General features: G+C 48.5%; 1 protein-coding gene across 2 annotated transcripts in view; it reads right to left on the bottom strand.

Moving 5' to 3' along the window:
* Positions 1-18,429, bottom strand: part of BTBD9 (BTB domain containing 9) — a 751,707-nt gene that overhangs the window by 36,064 nt on the left and 697,214 nt on the right. For both annotated transcript variants that reach the window (XM_078647358.1, XM_078647359.1), the window contains one exon: positions 3,289-3,367. In XM_078647358.1, the coding sequence (XP_078503484.1) occupies positions 3,289-3,367 (79 nt within the window). The remainder of the gene's footprint in view (positions 1-3,288; positions 3,368-18,429) is intronic.

Below are 18,429 nucleotides of genomic sequence, written 5' to 3'. Positions count from 1 at the left end.
GCTCTTGGTAGGACACAGGACAGATACAGTTTATATAGCTTTTAAATCAGATCTAGCCTGTAACTGCCACTGTCGATGATTAGGAACTCACAGACCTCAAAACTAAAGTGTTTCTTGTAAGAACCAAACTAGATAACCACATTTTTTTTTATTTTTATAAAATGCCTCTGTAAATAGTTCTTGTCTAATCACTATTACAGATTGATCGATTGATTCCAAGATAGATTCACGACCTACCAATAATGGCATCATTTGTTGTTTTTTTTTTTTGTAGTCTTGCTACAGACAGGTTCCGCTGTCTGTCACAGAGAGAACTGTATGTAATCCTACGATGGGCATTGCTCAGGCATTGCTCATGACTGGGTGGCTTTCTTGTGCATCTCAGTTGCCTGCTTTTAATCCAATGTCTTTACTCTCTCTTCCTGTTTATGAGCCAATCCAGGAAAGTGTCTTCTTTTTTGATTGAACGAGTTATACTTTTTCACTGCTGATGTCATAGAACTATTTTTATTCCACATTTCATTTCTTATTTTGTCTCTCTATGGGAGGGCATGTCCTGCTCCTTCCAGGGCTCTGGGCACTTAGAGCGAGTTTACATTATTTACCTCGTTCTCAGAACGTTCCCCACTTTGTCTCTCCCTTATGGGTGGTGCATTCAATGCAACCTCTCCTGCTGCTCTCTTCCCTCCGCTCACTTGAGGAAGACTTTGAACCGCCGGCAGGTCTCCTTGAAGATGAGTCTGGAGATGCGATGGAATCCTCCAGGATGTGGCTGGTACCAGATAGCAGGCTTAGTGATGACCTGGATGTTGTCCTATAGTACTATCATGTGCTAGCTGGCACTCATTTCCCCAATCTTCTCTCGCTCTGCCATGGGCCCTTTCTGCTCTTACTGCCACTACTGACTTTACCATTTGCTTTTGAGCCAGCAAAGGCAAATCCAGAAGTGGAACCAGCCATCTTGAAAGTCTACTCCTTCTCCTTTCAAGATCGCCACCACATTGCATAACACAGCAGCCATCTTGAAGAATAGAAACGTTTTCCTACTTTCAGGATGGCCACCGCATTGCTTGAAGAAATGGAGCAGCCTTCTTGAAAGCATTAAAACCTTACTTTTGAGATGTTTGCCGTGTGAAACCACATTGCGGATCCATCTTGATGTTTAAGAAATAGACTTTTAAGACAGTCAGTTGTCACGCCAGACAGCGAACACCTAACACTGTGTTTTTATATCTGTAAATTTTTATAAAATGAAACATGTATGAAATCAAATCCTATTTATACTCAGTAACATTGACGAAAAACTTGAAATGTCTACAACATACATCTTTGAATAAGATGCGGAAGAGGGTTTCTGGTTCGATTTACAAACGCACTAAACTTTGGCTTTCTGGAAAAAATGGTCATAAGGCTACAAGCAGTAATGGTGGAAAACTCCAATGAGTAGATGCCTTTGCGTGGATCATACGAGGCGCACAAGAGTAGGAGGGGCTTTTAGTTCTGCTTAGTCATCCGTTTTATTCTCTACCTATACTGTGGTCATTTAGGTTTCTTAGGAATGTATAATATAATCAGTCATTTATTTTTCTTTCATAAGGTTCACTGCTGTGAAGTAAATTCCTGTCTGTAGAGACCAGGTGAGGCTACAACACGCCAAAGGTGCTCGCTCGCTCCGAAAATCAGTGGCAAACACACACGACTGTGACGAAGTGGAAATAACGAATGAATACAATGATATCGGAAAGCAAACAAACGTGTTACTTTGATATATATTTTAAAAGATTACAAGCCCACTAAGTGAGTGGGAGCAGAGCATCCAGGACTCTGAAAGGCCACACAACCTGTGGCCACAGGCTGCCTGAATACACTCCAGCTGTGTGGAAGGCAGTGCTTCATGCTGTTGTCAGGCTTCTGACCTCCATTCACCGGATAGTCCTTGCTGCAATTAACAGAACGATTCAAGTGTGTCAGAAGGGGGCGCATAGGTGAAGATACACATAGTTCGTAAACAAAAGGCCTTGACTTGAGCTTTTTATAGAGCCAACATTAAAGGGCAGCACTCTCCTCCCACGGCTGGAAGATCCCCTGTAGAGCGAACAAACAGAGTCCATCAAAAGGCCATCAGGCAGGATCAGATGGAGAGAATTTTAAGAGTTCTGAAAGGACCTTCTATTTATCATGTAACTTACGATCCGCAAGATTGTAAGACTACGAGTCAGGCTGCAAACAATGGCGCTTGGATGGCAGTGGCTTTACAGGCCTGCCAACTCACACGGCCTGCCATTTGTCACACAATACCAGCTCTCTTCACCTGTCACCTGAAGACCAGCAGAACTCACACGACAAACAGAAGGTGAGCAGGAGACCCCTCCATACAGTAGGCTTCCAGCTTAATTGTGGAGGCTCAGCACCTCCATAACATACATTAAAGGATTTGCTACTCCCCCAAGACTGGGAAGGCGGTTTCAAAAGCCTGTTTTTATGTATGTTGGTTAGGGAGAAGACACTGCTCAAGCCCTGCCGCCTCCAGGCCCAACTTTCTTTCTCACACGGTCGAAAGTTTTCGTGGTTGGCAGGTCTGCCTTAAGGTTATCCCATGTTTTCATTTAACTGATCATTACTGTGATTTGGTTTTCTTTTTGTGACTTGCAAGTTCAGCAGTGTACACATTCCTCCTCCCCAGATGAATGTAGATGCATAAACCATATGCCACCCGACTTCAGTTGTTCCAGGCACAGAAAGCAAGTATGAAGGGGACACAGTAGGTTGGGCTTGTTAATGGTTTCAGCCAAATTCCAGCAGCCAATTAAGGGAGGGGACTTCCATTTTCCTGAGTTACTGGTAGGATGGCACTCAGCCAAAATCTCACTCTCTTAAATCTATTAGTTAACTGGTTTGGTGTGAGGTTAACACACCCAGCAGGGTACACATTATGAGGCAGGCAGGTTGTATGGCTGCACCCGCCAGCTGTACGAAGGACCAGGGAGACTCATGTAAGTAGGTTAGGTAGGCAGCAGGACACGTCTTCAGGTTACAAGATAGATTTATTTAAGATAGCACAGCAGATCGTTACACCTCGCTGGGCAGGCTGGGAAGGTGGGAACACAAAGGAAGGCCTACTGACACCAAGTAGCCACATTGAAAGAAGCACAAATATACTACAGAGACGCTTCGTGTCTCCTTCCTTGAACCCACCCTGAAGGCTGAGGGTTGAGTATGAGGCACTCTAGTGTATTATGCTGAGGCCCGGGCATATGATTTAAACATAGTTGAATCTTTACCACATACCTCATTTGCAGTGTTGTTGGTTCCAACAATCCTGATGAACGATGCAGGTTTTCTGTCAAAACTGACTGTCTGCCAAGATCTACAAAAAAAGCACAGAGAGATTAAGAATTACAAAGAAATGGCGATAAATTAAAAATAAACAAGTTTTGTGACCAGATGTAGAAATAGTCGTACCACGTCTAACATTAAACCGTGCTTTGTATTTGTAAAGAGTAAAGGTAGTATAGTAAAACAAGCTTAAACTATTACCAAAGTCACCTGCCTGGACAAACATCCTTTTGTTTTACTGTGAAGCTAAAAATACAGAAGGTACCTGCCCTGAGGCCATCTCTTCTTGGATCAGTCATAAAGAGAAACTAAGTCCACACCAGATCCAAAGTATCTACAAAATACCACTCAACTCCGACTTGGATGCTAGGGAGACAGTAATGAAGATCAGCAGTCCTATCTAAAGGAAGATATACCCAAGAAATAACACCAGGTTCATTTACCAAGAAACCCAGATACATCAAGAATGCTGGAAGCACATTTCTATTGGGATTGCAAAATGAAATAAACTGCCCTAAATAACAAGGACAGAAAAAAGAAGAGCTGTACTGTAGATTCTTGAGCCACAGAGTGTGTCTACAGAGTATGACAAGAAGTTGGACTACCTTCAAAGCTTCCAAACAGGAAACCGCCTTAGGCCCTGTGGGATCTACTCTCAACAGAGGATTAGCTCCTCTGCCTGGTGATCATGCACCTCAACCTGCTAGAAGTAGACGATGAGTCTTCAGGTCACATCTAACAGATGTAAATCAACAGGGTCTCACTTTCGGAAAAAAAGGCAGCAGACTAGTAGAGGTAAAGTAATACTGCTTTAGTGACATCCTGGTGATGGAGACGTAAGCCAGCAAAGTGAAGGAAAGGGAACTTATAACACAATCTCTTGATCCTGATGGGAGACAGAACTCAATTTCAGCAAAAATCCTGGATCCACTGGTGGCCTGGCTAGATTCTCAAATATAGGGGTCTAGGAAAGAGAGACCCCCAACTCCTACAGCCAGCAAGATGACATAAAAGGCCAGTGGAATACATTTTTGAGAAAAGAAAGATGTACTTCCTCTAACTGTTTCCAAAGAACCACAAGTTCATTTTATTGGGAGAACAAGTTGCTTCTGACCCTGTCCAAATTTATCGACCCAAGGTTGCTTTGCAGTTCACCCAGTAGCTAATATGTGAATGGAAACAAACAGGGAGCTTTAAATCAGATTACAATATCTTCTATCACAGTAAGTGAACCACATAAAGGTTGTGAGCCTTCTTCCTGGATAGACAGCGGCGGCAACCCACTGTTTATGGCTTCAGTGACACTTACACTATGGGTTCTGAATGTCCGGGACAATTTCATCAACAGTGAAGAGTGTAACTGAGTTTAGACGTGAGGGTTGGCTGCAGTTTACCTAACACGAAACACAGATATTCTGAACACTGCATTTAGAGGCTACTACGGCTAAGGAGGCCCTTATGCATGGTCAAGATATATGATCTTACCACGAGTGGTGGGGTTTGTCTGGGTGCAGCCAGATAAGACAGGCGTCAGGTGTCTGTGAACGATGACTAGCTTCAGAGCCTTATCTTAGTTGGGCTGCGGCCAACTAAGATATCAGTCAGGCGGTCTGCGAATAAGGACTAGTTTTAGAGCCTAGGCCCTGCTAAAGCAAGTGCCCACACCAAACCAATGGAGAAGCAATGGCATACAAAGACTGGCATGGCCCCTCATGCAATTTCGGACAGAAGGCAACCCAATGCTGCTGCTGGATACTAAAAAATATCAATAACACAATGAAGAGGGCCCCTCACAGCTCTGCGACTGCACCTGCTACCCTACTGATCACTATGCTCCAGACAAGGAAGTCAGATGAGCAAGGCACTGAGTACAAGTGTTTCAGGATAACAAAAGAGTCTTCGGTTCACTACACGCCGTGGTGGCACATATCAAGTGCTTTCCACACCTCTCTGCTAATGGTTTATAGTGGACCCTCCATGTTGGACTAGTGCGGTGCAGCTGCTGGGCAGCGAATGCGCTAGCGACAGAGAGCACAAGGTGCGCTGGTCATGGGAAGCCATGCATCTTGTGTTCCTTTTTGCACACAAATACAACTACTAAGATGACATGGAAAAAGAAGGATGCGAAGGAAGACTGAAGGTGAAGCTCTCCAAGAATGGGCATCCTGTAACAGAGACACCTGTATGGGCAAGCTACCTCAGAGCTTCGAGCAACCTCTTAACTGAAGGAGTCAAACCATCACCGTGAGGTCATTACACTCTTCCAATGCACTGGTACCCTGCTACATAGATACGAAAACAGCATACGTTACAGTGTAGTTCTGACTGCACTATTGGTCTGTAATAAGAAAGGCAGTACGAAGCTACACCGTAATAACTTAATGTTGGAGGTCAAAGGACAGTCATAGCACCATTTAGTTTCTACAACACTAGCCTCTGCTTCCTGAGGGCAGGTAGGTGAAGGTGGACTAGGGCTGAAACAAAGGCAAGAGCCAGCCAAAACATGTGTACGTTTGGGGGCGGCTGTGTGTGGTGCTATGAACTGGTGAGTGCTAAATTCATAGACACTCATATAACTTATTAGCAGCCTCTGTGAAATAATTAGAAATCGGGGTTCTCATTCCACAGAAAATTCTGAAGAATGCTTCATGCCCACAGTACTGGACATATACACACTACAAAATGTCAGTGAAGCCCAGCCTTTAGAATATTCAGAGTCACCTATAAACCTATGACCAGAGGCCATCTTGTACTGTGCACTGTGAGTAAAACGTTATTGTTGGTAAATTAAAAACCTTACAATATAAAAGCACGCATCGTGTTCATAAAATGCATACATTTCTTAAAATTGTTAGGATAACATTTTGGTTAAAACTCTACTTGGCTTTTTAACTGCTGATATAATTCTTGCGGACCAGGTTAGAATCAACAATTTATTAGTAGCCGACAAGGGGTTGGTGTGTCCAATGATGGAGTTTCCATCGGCTCTAATGGGACAGGGTTGGCGGCCCCGATAACTTCCAACTGGCTTAATACTTTAGTTACAAATTTTGAAGGCTGCTATTATGGCTTGGCGACAAGATCGAGTTCCAAGTCTTACCCATTCTTCTCACAATAATAAGCGTCTAGAAGTAAGCATTGTTGGGCATAAGCAGACTATGTGTTCCAACCCCTCAGTGTGGTAACCACTTAGCCTGTACTGGGTGTGGCTGTCTTTCCGGTGACATTCTGGCAGATTTTTCAAGAAAGGCCATTCACCCAACCTCAGCACCAGGAACTTTCGTTTCAGGTAAAGTGCTATGGTGCTTGATAGATGAAGGGATTCTACTGCTGGGTTAAAGTTAGTGATTACTGCCCATGCGTGTTTCCTTTTTGACAGCATTGCCCTGTCTGAGTGAAAGGACCAACACCTGACACTCTTCTTGATAGCTAGCTTTAACGCAGACTGGGGGGTGGGTTTGTTCCCCAAAAATCCTTAATACCAAGTAATTGTAGACTGTGCTCCAGTTGGAGCCGATATTTGTGGCTGGCATGACTTTTCCAAATTACTTGCCAGAGTCTGGCCTCCAGTGGGTCTTCCCAGGCTTGACGCAGTCTGTTGCAAAACTTTATAAACGCCCCAGCCTCTACGCCATGGTGGTCAAGTAAGCCAAATTCCAGGCGGACTTGTGCCGGAGGTGCTGAATTCGGAAGATGGAATGCACGTTTAAAGATTTTAGTTTTCAGTTTATTTAGAAGAATGTTTGTGGTTCCCTTCATGATCTCTTGGCCGTACGTCAGGGAATTAGATGTTTTTGCCTTTATCACTTTTAACAGTGGGATAAAGCTGGGACCTAATAGTTGTTTTGACAGTTTTGTTGCTGCAGCCTCTAAAGCCAGAGCTTTGGTCCTCATTGCTTCTTTTTGCTTAGCAAACGAGCTTCTGGAGTCTAAAAATATTCCCAGATACTTATAGTGGGGTGTTGAATCAATTTTTACGTTGTTGAAGTGCCACCCTCCGTGCGACTTCTTGGGTTTCTCAAAGGTGATTGTTTTTGTTTTTGATAGGTTTAGCTCTAAGAGGTTGTTTTCTGTGTAGGGGGGCAGTTCATCAAGTAGCCTCTGTAAGCCCACCTTCGTGTGACTGAGCAGCACCAAGTCGTCGGCATATAGGAGGTTACTGATTCGTACTCCATCTAATTGAGAGGGATGACAATTGACGGCATCAAGGATTGGTGAAAGGTCCAATATAAACAGGTTAAAAAGGAGTGGAGCCAGCACACAACCTTGTTTTACTCTACAGCTGGTCGCAATCTTCTTGGAAATGTGGGAGCCTTCACCCAGCTTGATTCTTATCCACGTTTTAGAGTGGAGTTGAACTATAGCTTGTAGCAAGGATTGAGGCACTCCCCAGCCTTTTAGTTTTTGCCACAATAAGGTCCCGGGGCACGTGGTCGAAGGATGCTTTGAAGTCCACAAAGCAACAGTGCAGTTAAGTTTGTTGGACAGTAGCTGTCTCTATTAGGACAGATAATGTCAGTAGGTTGGTTGTGGTTCTGGATTTAGCCACGAAACATGTTTGAGTGAATGGGAGGTGCTTTGTTTCGTTGGCCCAGGTCAGGAGATCTTCTAATAGAATACTGGCATAGTATTTGGACTCCACGTCAAGGAGGGCTATCATTCGATAATTACTGGGGTTGTTTCTCTTCCCACTCTTGTACATGGGATGGATGATTGCACCTCTTGAGTAGTCGGTAACTTCATAGTTTGATCGACATTCAAAAAATGGGGGGGTCAAGTGCTCTGACTAGAATTCTGCTTCTGTTTTGAACATTGCCTGGGGGAGACAGTTTGGACCTGGCGCGCCATCAGCCCTGGCTTTCTTTATAGAGCGCAGGATCCTTTGCTTTATTCCTTCAGGTGTCACTGTTAGCTTTCCAGTGACTGAATTGGTGTTGTTCCTACTTATGTGAACGGGCTCTTCAGGTGTTGTGGGTGGGTAAAGGGCTTGGCCGCGGCCGTGTTTGATTTGCGGCCTCCAGTGAAAATATCACTTCATTATTTATGCTTAGCGAAGTAGGGAAGTTGTCTTTGTAATGGATGAACTTAAAGTGAGAGGATAAGAAGTAGATCCATTCATCGGCGCCAATGTTTGCATTGCTGTGGCCATTTCCACCTCGCTTGCTCCTGTTCACCAGGGACAAGAATTACTTTGAATTTGATTTCCCGCTTTCATGGAAGAGCTTCAACCAAAATTGATCGAAGGCATCTCGTTTTTGCCTGCGTATGGCGAGCTTGAAGGCTGCTTGAGCTTGCTTATAATTGAGAAATGTTGTTATTTGTCTGGGCTCTTCCTTGATTGCCGGAGGGTTCGATTTCTGTAAAACTTTACGTTTTTGTTGCTGGTGAAATGTGTGATTGAAATACCTGCTGCCCAGTTTTCCTCTTTGCGGGCACTGCATGTAACAATTGGTTGGTCAAATTTGCCCAGCTACTGATAGCTGTGGAATCAATGTTTAGTTGTTGATTTAACAGTGCTCTGCTTTTTTCCATCAGAGATGGGGCCATGTCGGCTGACCATTTCAATCATTTTAAATTCTCTGTGTAGGTGCCTCCGTAGGTGTAGGCTAACTCCTGGTGGCGCGGGTTTTTCGTAAGTATTGTTATTATTTGAGTCCGATGATCGCTATCGCCTTGTGGTGCAATGTAGTAGTTCTCAATCAGTGGGAGAATTTCTATGCTCCCTAGAGAAAAATCCAAGAAAGAGAAGGTTCGAACATCAAATCGTGTCCAGGCTGGGGAAACGACCATTCAGGACGGTATAACCAATGCTGCGGAGCTGGGTAACTGCGTACTCCCCCAATTTAGATGGTCTATTGTCAATGGGGATCGACTGTGAGACTAGGTGTTGCGGAACCATTTGCAGAGTAGGCTCAGGATCCTCAATGAGATTACTATAAAGGTTTGTGTTGAAATCGCCTGTGATTATTCTTGGTATGCTGACGTACTCGCCAAGCAAATTACATACGTTATTGGTCGGGCTATCCAATTTGAACTTTTTCTCTGAGGTCCGCGGGGATATGTAAAGTAGCTGGCATTCGGTCTGTTCGCTTTCCATTAGTATTCCCCAGAGCCAATCTTCCTTAAATTTCAGCTGCTTGATATGCTGAGATAGTTTGGTTAGCAAAAGAGTGTTGTACAGAGTTCCCCAGTGTGAGCCAGTGTTGTAGCTCAGTCGATTGTCTCTCTCAGTTAGGGTGACGGGACAAGTGCATGGTGTAGACCCTTTTCAGAATTTTAGGATACCTCACACAAGTCACCGACAGGCCAACACCTGTTGTCCCAATCGGTGTCCGTCCAGCGTCATCATTGGTATCCTGCTCCTACGGCAGGCTGGCGGTGCAATGCCCGTCGGGCAGCCCGAAGGGCCGCACTTTGATGGAGATCTTTTATTCCGAGCCAGCGGGTGTATGTGTGTGAGGGACCTAGGGAGTGCAATAGTGAGCAAGGGGGTGTGTGTGTGTAGAATTAAAAGAAGTCAGTCGAGTCCATTAAGAATAACTTTAATGATCAGGCTCGCTGCTTTGTTAAAATTAAGGGGTATTAAGGAGTGATAGACAATGAGACCAATCCTTATTCAACCCTTCATGTGAAAACGGTCGACATGTTTCTTGCCGTAAGGGCAATTCATCAGGACCATAGTGCTCATATAATTGCTGGGTGTCTACTAGATTGCGAAGACCCCCATATACGACCTGAGTGGTGTCGTACTGGAATGGTTCCAGGCGGGAAACCTACTGGAAACCGCTAATGTGGATCCGGGTGCCTCACAAGCTGTCCATATGGGGCCAACAGCGGGTGAGAGGTTCCTCTCAAGCGTCGCTGAAGGCGGGCATCTCAGCACCTACCCCTCCCACGGTCGCAAGTAGTAAGGACAGTCCTCGACACCACTCAGGTCGTATATGGGGGTCTTCGCAATCTAGTAGACACCCAGCAATTATATGAGCACTATGGTCCTGATGAATTGCCCTTACGGCAAGAAACATGTCGACCGTTTTCACATGAAGGGTTGAATAAGGATTGGTCTCATTGTCTATCACTCCTTAATACCCCTTAATTTTAACAAAGCAGCGAGCCTGATCATTAAAGTTATTCTTAATGGACTCGACTGACTTCTTTTAATTCTACACACACACACCCCCTTGCTCACTATTGCACTCCCTAGGTCCCTCACACACATACACCCGCTGGCTCGGAATAAAAGATCTCCATCAAAGTGCGGCCCTTCGGGCTGCCCGACGGGCATTGCACCGCCAGCCTGCCGTAGGAGCAGGATACCAATGATGACGCTGGACGGACACCGATTGGGACAACAGGTGTTGGCCTGTCGGTGACTTGTGTGAGGTATCCTAAAATTCTGAAAAGGGTCTACACCATGCACTTGTCCCGTCACCCTAACTGAGAGAGACAATCGACTGAGCTACAACACTGGCTCACACTGGGGAACTCTGTACAACACTCTTTTGCTTGCCGTTGCGTTGGACGAGTACACTGGACCCCATTAAATAATCGTCCTTTTTTTATTCCCCCTGTTTGATATCAATCGAGATAGTTTGGTTGACACGTAAATAACTAGGCCGCCGCTTGGCCTACCAAACTTAGACGGTCTTGTTGCAAACGATGCAAATTCGAGGTAGCCTTCTACGGGTAGATTGTCAACTGCCCAGGTTTCCTACAGTAGAATGATGTTGTGCTCCTTTAGGAAGCCACTAGTAGCTGCTGATTGTATTTTTTGTCCTAGGCCGTTGATGTTCCACGAGCATATTGATATGCCTAGATAGGAAATATTTCAATCATTCTGGCTTCTAGCTAAGGCCCCTGGGAGCCAGGACCAATCTACTGTTGCTGAGTTTTGCTGACATGGTTTGTACTTCTGTGTTGCTTCCGGAGAACGGCTTCTTACTGTTTTTAATACTGAAAATGGGGCCGGGCTTGCACTGGGTACCTGGTCCTGATTAGTCTCCAAAATTGATGGATAACAAGGGGCACTAAATGATGATATTATGCCCCAATTTTTAAATTGGTCTGCTTTTGACTGAACCAATTCTCGGATCGCTGGGGTAGCCATTATTAGTTGGGTTGTTTCGCCCGCATGGGTGCCTAATGATGGAATAAATTGGATGGCGAATATGTCGTGAGACTGCACGGTGCTCAAGTCCGGGATGGATTTAAAGAGTCTAAATATGTTTCCGCAATTTAAGATATCGTGGGGGCCTCTTAAGACGTACTCCGGAGTTAGCAGTAGTGTGGTGCATGCGTTCGTATTTGGCTGCCTAAGAACTTTATCATCCGTTGGGGACTTTATTTTCATTGAGTTTTTGATGGAAACCTGTGTGGTTTTGCGTATGGCAGTGCATGATGAAGACGGCTCACGTTGGTTGTTGGTTGGTGAGTGGGCAAGAAATCTTCTGCTGGAAGATGCTTGCGGATGGCTACTAGAACTTTTTAAGAGGTTTTGATGGACAGGCTGGGTGACTATGCGTTGCAGGGCGTGGGGTTTGTACTCCTCTAATGATGGGCTATTGGGGATGGTGTCTAAGAACTCCGTCAAGGGATTTTCAGATCCCAATAGCGATATAACTGGTGCGGGGGAGGTGTTGGTGATGTCCTAGGTTCGGGTTCTGCTTGCGTTGGATGCTCTAAAAGCGACACACGTCCTTGAGATCCTCCCTCTTGATAGGTGTTTTGTTTCCAAGGATCTTTGTGAGGGGTCAGGGCTTGTGATGCAGGGTTTGGCTTCAGGTTTGAGCTTGAAGTGAGCTGCTGCTCTCGGGCTAGGTCTAAGGTAATATCGGCCGGGCATCTGGAATTTTGTGTTTTAGTTTCTATTGTGTGTTTGTTCCGACTCTTCCGTAATCTTTTTTTTCCCTTTTGGACAACCTGTGTTTGTTGTGTTCTTCGACTGGAGTAATGGGGGTTGCTTTGCTGTCTTCTAACTCCGTGAAATGCGGTGGGTTAGGTAGGGACTGGTCTTCCGTGGCAGTTGGGCCCTCGACTGTGTTGCAGGATGGAGTTAGTGAGACTGAAGACCTTGCCAGTGGTAGGTTCTTGATTTCTGTTATCACGGAGGAGAGGAATTGTGGAAGGGTTGATAATGAATCGATGAGGGAGCAGCAGCATACCGATTGAACCAGTTTAGCTTGGGATTGAGCTTTTGTGATGAGCAGATTTAGTGCCTCTAGTTTCTGATCTATACCGGTGGTATACATCGCTGGCGTCTTCAAGAGGTGCACCTGCATGTCCATTTTGTCAGAGTGGTAAGTTAACGCGGCTGCTGAGGTTTGAAGGGTCTGTAGTAACTGAATCCAGAGATCATTTTGATCTACAGCTGGTGAGGTTTCATGGGCATCTGGTTTTGGTTGATCGTTGGAAAAAAACGACAGATCTAGGGGAGTGTGACGGGGTGGGTATCCAGGGGTGCCTAGAGGGGGGTCCCACCGCGGACTGGTGGTCCGAACCCGCGGTCTCACCTGACTCCGTTCCCTCTCCACAGCAGCCTGACCCGGACACAGACACGGACTGGAACGTCAGCGACCCCGGATACTGGTGGCCGATCGCGGACAAAGACGACACCTATACCTTTAAGGGGTTGGGCACGGCCCGGGTCGCCCCGCCCCCAGAGGATGACGCGCCGGAGTCAAAAGGAACCCGGATCCAGGAAGTGGCGGACAGCGTTTCCCGAGAAGCGAGCCGAGGAGTAGAGGAGCGTGTGAGCCGGCGTGGTGAGGAGACCGAGGACGTTAGCCCGAGGAACGGAGAGGAGACGGAGAAGCCAGAAGGCCACCGGATCTGCGAGCCGCCCCGCCACGGTCCCACGGGAGGAACGTGGCTACAACAGGTAAGGGGTCGTATGGCAGGGTGGAAGGGAAGCCGAGCCCCTCCTGTGAACGAGTGAAGTGTACAGTCTGTGTAAAGAGCCCTGACCCCCCCCCTTCCTCACGAACACTTCCTCTCCACGTACGACCTGTAGATACCACGTTGCACTGGTTTCCCTCACTCCCGGTCCCATATCGATTAGTAGCATACCTGGTCCTGATACACTGTTGTCTTCTTCTCTTGCATACGGGGGACCCCGGAGGAGGCGCAGAACCCGCTCGTGAGCCAACCTGGATCTACCTCGCCCTCCGGCCTATGACCCTGCGGCGTTCGCCAGAGAACGCATCACCAGCCGAAGAAGAAAGACTTACTCTCAAATAAAACCATCTTTAAGAAGCCTCTTTAAGTTCTCAGCCTCTCCTTCCTTATCTGAGGTGCCAGTTAGTGCAGTAGAGGACACTCTTCCTCCCTTGTCCCCGGCCACCCCGGGACAACTGGAGTCAGAAGTGGGATTGGAAGATCAGTCCATCTGCACCCCAGAGATGGACGCCCTAATCCAGCACATGATAAAAGGACAGGAGAAATTGGAGTGGGCAGTAGAACGGCAATTGGCATCTGCACAGGCCGACCGTGACTTGTTCAAAGCCTCGTTCACTGCCCAAATTGAGAGCCTGAAGAACGTGCCGCCTCCTCCTGTAACCCCCCTAGGAGACTTAAGAGTGCACAGCCCTCACCCCTCCGGCATAGCTCTCCAGAAGTACCTCCACGGAGAAGATCCTGACGCCTTCTTGATGAACTTTGAGAGGGCCGCCAGAGCCCTAGGGTGGCCCGAGGACAAATGGCCCTTCTTCCTGGCCCCTTTACTCACAGGCGAGGCGCAATCCGCCTACCAGGCCGCGAACCCCTTGGGCAACACGCCCTATGCCACTATCAAGGGAGTGATCCTGGACCACCTAGGCCTTGATCAAGAAGCCTACAGGGTCTGGTTCAGGAAAGAGAGAGGCACTCCCGTCGAGAACCCCAAAACTTTATTCTTTAGACTCAAAATGATGGCCGACAAGTGGCTGACCCCTGAGACCTGCACCAAAGAAGAGATACTACATAAAGTTTATTTGGAACAGTTCATGGACGCTCTCCCCTATGCCTCCCAACGATGGCTGCGCCAACACTCCGGTCTGGGAATAGAACAGGCCATTGAGATGGCGGCCAATTTTGCGAGAGCCCAGCCTAAGGCCCTCCCCTGGGATACCGAGAAGACCATCAAACATCCCCTTCCCGCCAAACCGGACCGAAAACCTAAACCCCTCATGGAACTGTTACGCCCCAAACAACCCGGAATGGTTTCCCCCATGGGCCGAGGGCCGCAATGTTTCGATTGTGGGGACTGGGGACACATAGCCCGGATGTGTCCCAGAAAGCGACCCCCCGAGGAGCCCATGGAGGTTGGGTATCTACCCCGGACCGTCCTGTACTCCGCTGAAATGGGTGCATCCTTTTATGTGAGTATGGAGATGAATGTCTATCAGGTTAGGGTACTCCTGGATTCTGGTTGTCGTCAGTCGGTAGTATAGGAACGCTTTGTCCTTCCCGGCCAGTACATACAAAGATCCCTGGTGCACATACGGTGCGTCCATGGGGACGTAAAACCCTACCCTATGGCCACCCTCACACTAAAGCACAAGACGAGGGGTCCCTGTGTAGTACATGTAGGGGTGATGGATTCCTTGCCTGAGGATGTGATCTTAGGGGTCGATAATCCCGATATCCTTTCTCTGTTTAGGGACACCCTAGATCCCTGCCCTCCGGAAAAAGATGGCCCCCTTCCAGCTTATCTCACCCCGGAACCCTGGGCTACGGATCAGAGTTTCCGGTTTGCCCAGGCTGAGGACCGGACCCTGTTCAATGCCTGGGAAACCGCCAACGCACAACAGGGAACGCAAACCAGGGTGTACCCTGGTTTTCACATTCGGAACGGGCTGTTATACCGACAATCCCAGGAGAAAAGTCAGCCCCAGCTGGTAGTGCCGAAGGCCTTTAGGGATCAGGTACTGTTCTATGCGCACACCCATCTCACAGCCGGCCACACAGGAAAGGAGAAAACCACGGATGTCATACTGAGATACTTCTTCTGGCCCGGCATCTATAAGGAAGTCCAGGAATATTGCGCCCGGTGCGAAGTGTGCCAACGACGGAACATGCACCGCCCAGGTGCGGCCCCCTTATGCCCCATGCCCATCGTCGGAGTCCCCTTTGAACGAGTGGGTATGGATTTGATAGGCCCCTAACCAAAAACGGCAAAAGGGCATGTGTATGCGTTGGTGATAGTGGACTACGCCACCCGGTTTGTCGAGGCGTTTCCTTTGAGGTCCCCAACCACAGCAGCAATCTCTGATCGGTTCGAGGAGCTGTTTGCAAGAGTGGGTTTCCCGAAGGAAGTATTGACGGACCAAGGAACGCCGTTCACCTCCAGACTAATGAAGGAAATCTGTAAGACCTTGAACATAAAACATTTGAGAACCTCCGTATACCACCCCCAGACCGACGGGCTGGTTGAGAGGTATAATCAATCCCTCAAGGCTGTCCTCAAGAAGATGTTGACGTCCGAAGGGCCTGAATGGGATCGACTGTTGCCCTTGGCTCGGTACGTCTTACGATCGCAAAAACAAAGCAGCCTGGGCTGCTCTTCGTTTGAGCTCCTGTACGGACGCCTACCCCGATCCTTGTTAAAAATCACCAAAGATCTGTGGGAGAACGAGGAAATACAGGACCAGAAAACAGTCTTGGACTACACGAAGCAGCTGAAAGGGAAGCTCGGCAAGTTCAGGACCCTGGCATCCTCCAACCTGGAAGGGAAACAAGCTGCGCAGAAGAGACAATATGACAAGGGGAAGAGACTGAGGCGTCTTTCCGTAGGGAAGTGGGCTCTGGTGTTACTACCTTCAATAGGGGGTAAAAACAAGAATGAATGGCAGGGGCCCTATCAAGTCGTGGACACTATTGGGGACACCACCTATCGGTTGCGCCTGTCGGCGCGTAAAACCCAAAGCTATCACATCAATCTCCTGAAGGAATGGTTGGGTCCCACCCCTAGGGGAGTAAACGTTGCCTCTCTTCACCCCGAAAACCCTTCAACAGTCAGGAAGCTCGTGGTGAACCCCGACCTATCTCCCGCGGAGGAGGAATCCCTGCACCGGGTCCTCAGACCGTACACAACCATGTTTTCTGATCTACCCGGACGCACCACCCTCGTGGAACATCGGATCAACACCACTGGGGGGAAGGTCGTAAAACAGAGACCCTACCGGATCCCCACGGCAAGACGAGCAGCCGTGAAGAAGGAAATCCTGGAGATGTTGGACCTGGGGGTTATCAGACCCTCGAACAGCGAATGGTCTTCCCCGATCGTGATGATCCCAAAGCCTGACGGGTCCAAACGTTTTTGCATGGACTTCCGCGCTTTGAATGCTATCTCCTCCTTTGATACGTTCCCGATCCCCTGGGTTGACAAATTGATCGAGAAAATAGGCGACGCCAGGTACATCACCACGCTCGACCTCACGAAGGGATACTGGCAGGTACCCCTTCGTGAGGAAGACCGCAAGAAAACAGCCTTTGTGACCGATGACGGCCTATATGAGTTCACCGTCCTGCCCTTCGGCCTGCATGGGGCGCCGGCTACCTTCCAGCGCCTCATGAATCGAGTGTTGCATCCCTACCTCTCCTTCAGTTCGGCCTATCTGGACGACATAGTCATATTCAGCAGGAGTTGGGAAGAACACGTTACACACATACAAACCATATTGGAAGCGCTACGTCAAGCAGGACTCCATATAAACGCCAAAAAGTCCCGTGCCGCTTTTTCCAAAATGAACTACCTAGGGTACGTACTGGGGGAGGGACACATAGCCCCCCAGACTGAGAAAGTGAAGGCCATAACAGCTGTCCCCTTTCCCTCTACAAAAAAGGAGCTGAGGGCCTTTTTGGGCCTCATAGGCTACTACCGACGATTCATTCCCAATTTTGCTGCAGTAGCCTCTCCCCTGACGGACCTGCTGAGAAAGGATGTGAGGCCCAGGGAGTTGCAACAGCCATCACCGGGAGTCCTAGGGGCCTTCACTCTTCTGAAAAAAACGATGACCTCTGCACCTGTTTTGATGTCCCCCGATTTCACCAAGCCCTTTGTTCTGGCCACGGATGCATCCAATGTGGGGGTGGGTGCGGTCCTGTCTCAAGAGGGTCCAGATGGGTTGGAACACCCCCTGTTGTATATCAGCAGGAAGCTGTTCCCAAGAGAGGCCAGGTATTCCACAATAGAACGGGAGGGTTTGGCCATCAGATGGGCAGTGGAGAAACTGCGGTACTACTTGGAGGGACAGCCATTCATTCTCCATACCGATCATGCCCCATTGAGGTGGATGCACCAGAACAGCAGTCACAATCCCCGGGTGCTCTGTTGGTTCCTCTCCCTGCAGCCCTATTCCTTTACCGTCCAGCATAAAAAGGGGTCGGACAATGGGAACGCGGACTTCCTTTCCCGGGTGTTTCCTCTCCCCGATCGGGAGAAACCAGGGGTGGAGGAGTGTGACGGGGAGGCTATCCAGGGGTCCCTAGAGGGGGGTCCCACCGCGGACTGGTGGTCCGAACCCGCGGTCTCACCTGACTCCGTTCCCTCTCCACAGCAGCCTGACCCGGACACAGACACGGACTGGAACGTCAGCGACCCCGGATACTGGTGGCCGATCGCGGACAAAGACGACACCTATACCTTTAAGGGGTTGGGCACGGCCCGGGTCGCCCCGCCCCCAGAGGATGACGCGCCGGAGTCAAAAGGAACCCGGATCCAGGAAGTGGCGGACAGCGTTTCCCGAGAAGCGAGCCGAGGAGTAGAGGAGCGTGTGAGCCGGCGTGGTGAGGAGACCGAGGACGTTAGCCCGAGGAACGGAGAGGAGACGGAGAAGCCAGGAGGCCACCGGATCTGCGAGCCGCCCCGCCACGGTCCCACGGGAGGAACGTGGCTACAACAGGTACGGGGTCGTATGGCAGGGTGGAAGGGAAGCCGAGCCCCTCCTGTGAACGAGTGAAGTGTACAGTCTGTGTAAAGAGCCCTGACCCCCCCCCCCTCCCTCACGAACACTTCCTCTCCACGTACGACCTGTAGATACCACATTGCACTGGTTTCCCTCACTCCCGGTCCCATACCGATTAGTAGCATACCTGGTCCTGATACACTGTTGTCTT

The sequence above is a fragment of the Lissotriton helveticus genome, chromosome 6 (genome assembly GCF_964261635.1).
Source record: "Lissotriton helveticus chromosome 6, aLisHel1.1, whole genome shotgun sequence".
Taxonomy (NCBI): domain Eukaryota; kingdom Metazoa; phylum Chordata; class Amphibia; order Caudata; family Salamandridae; genus Lissotriton; species Lissotriton helveticus.
The sequence above is the reverse complement of the archived record's forward strand: the minus strand, read 5'-3'. Positions and strand labels throughout refer to the sequence as shown.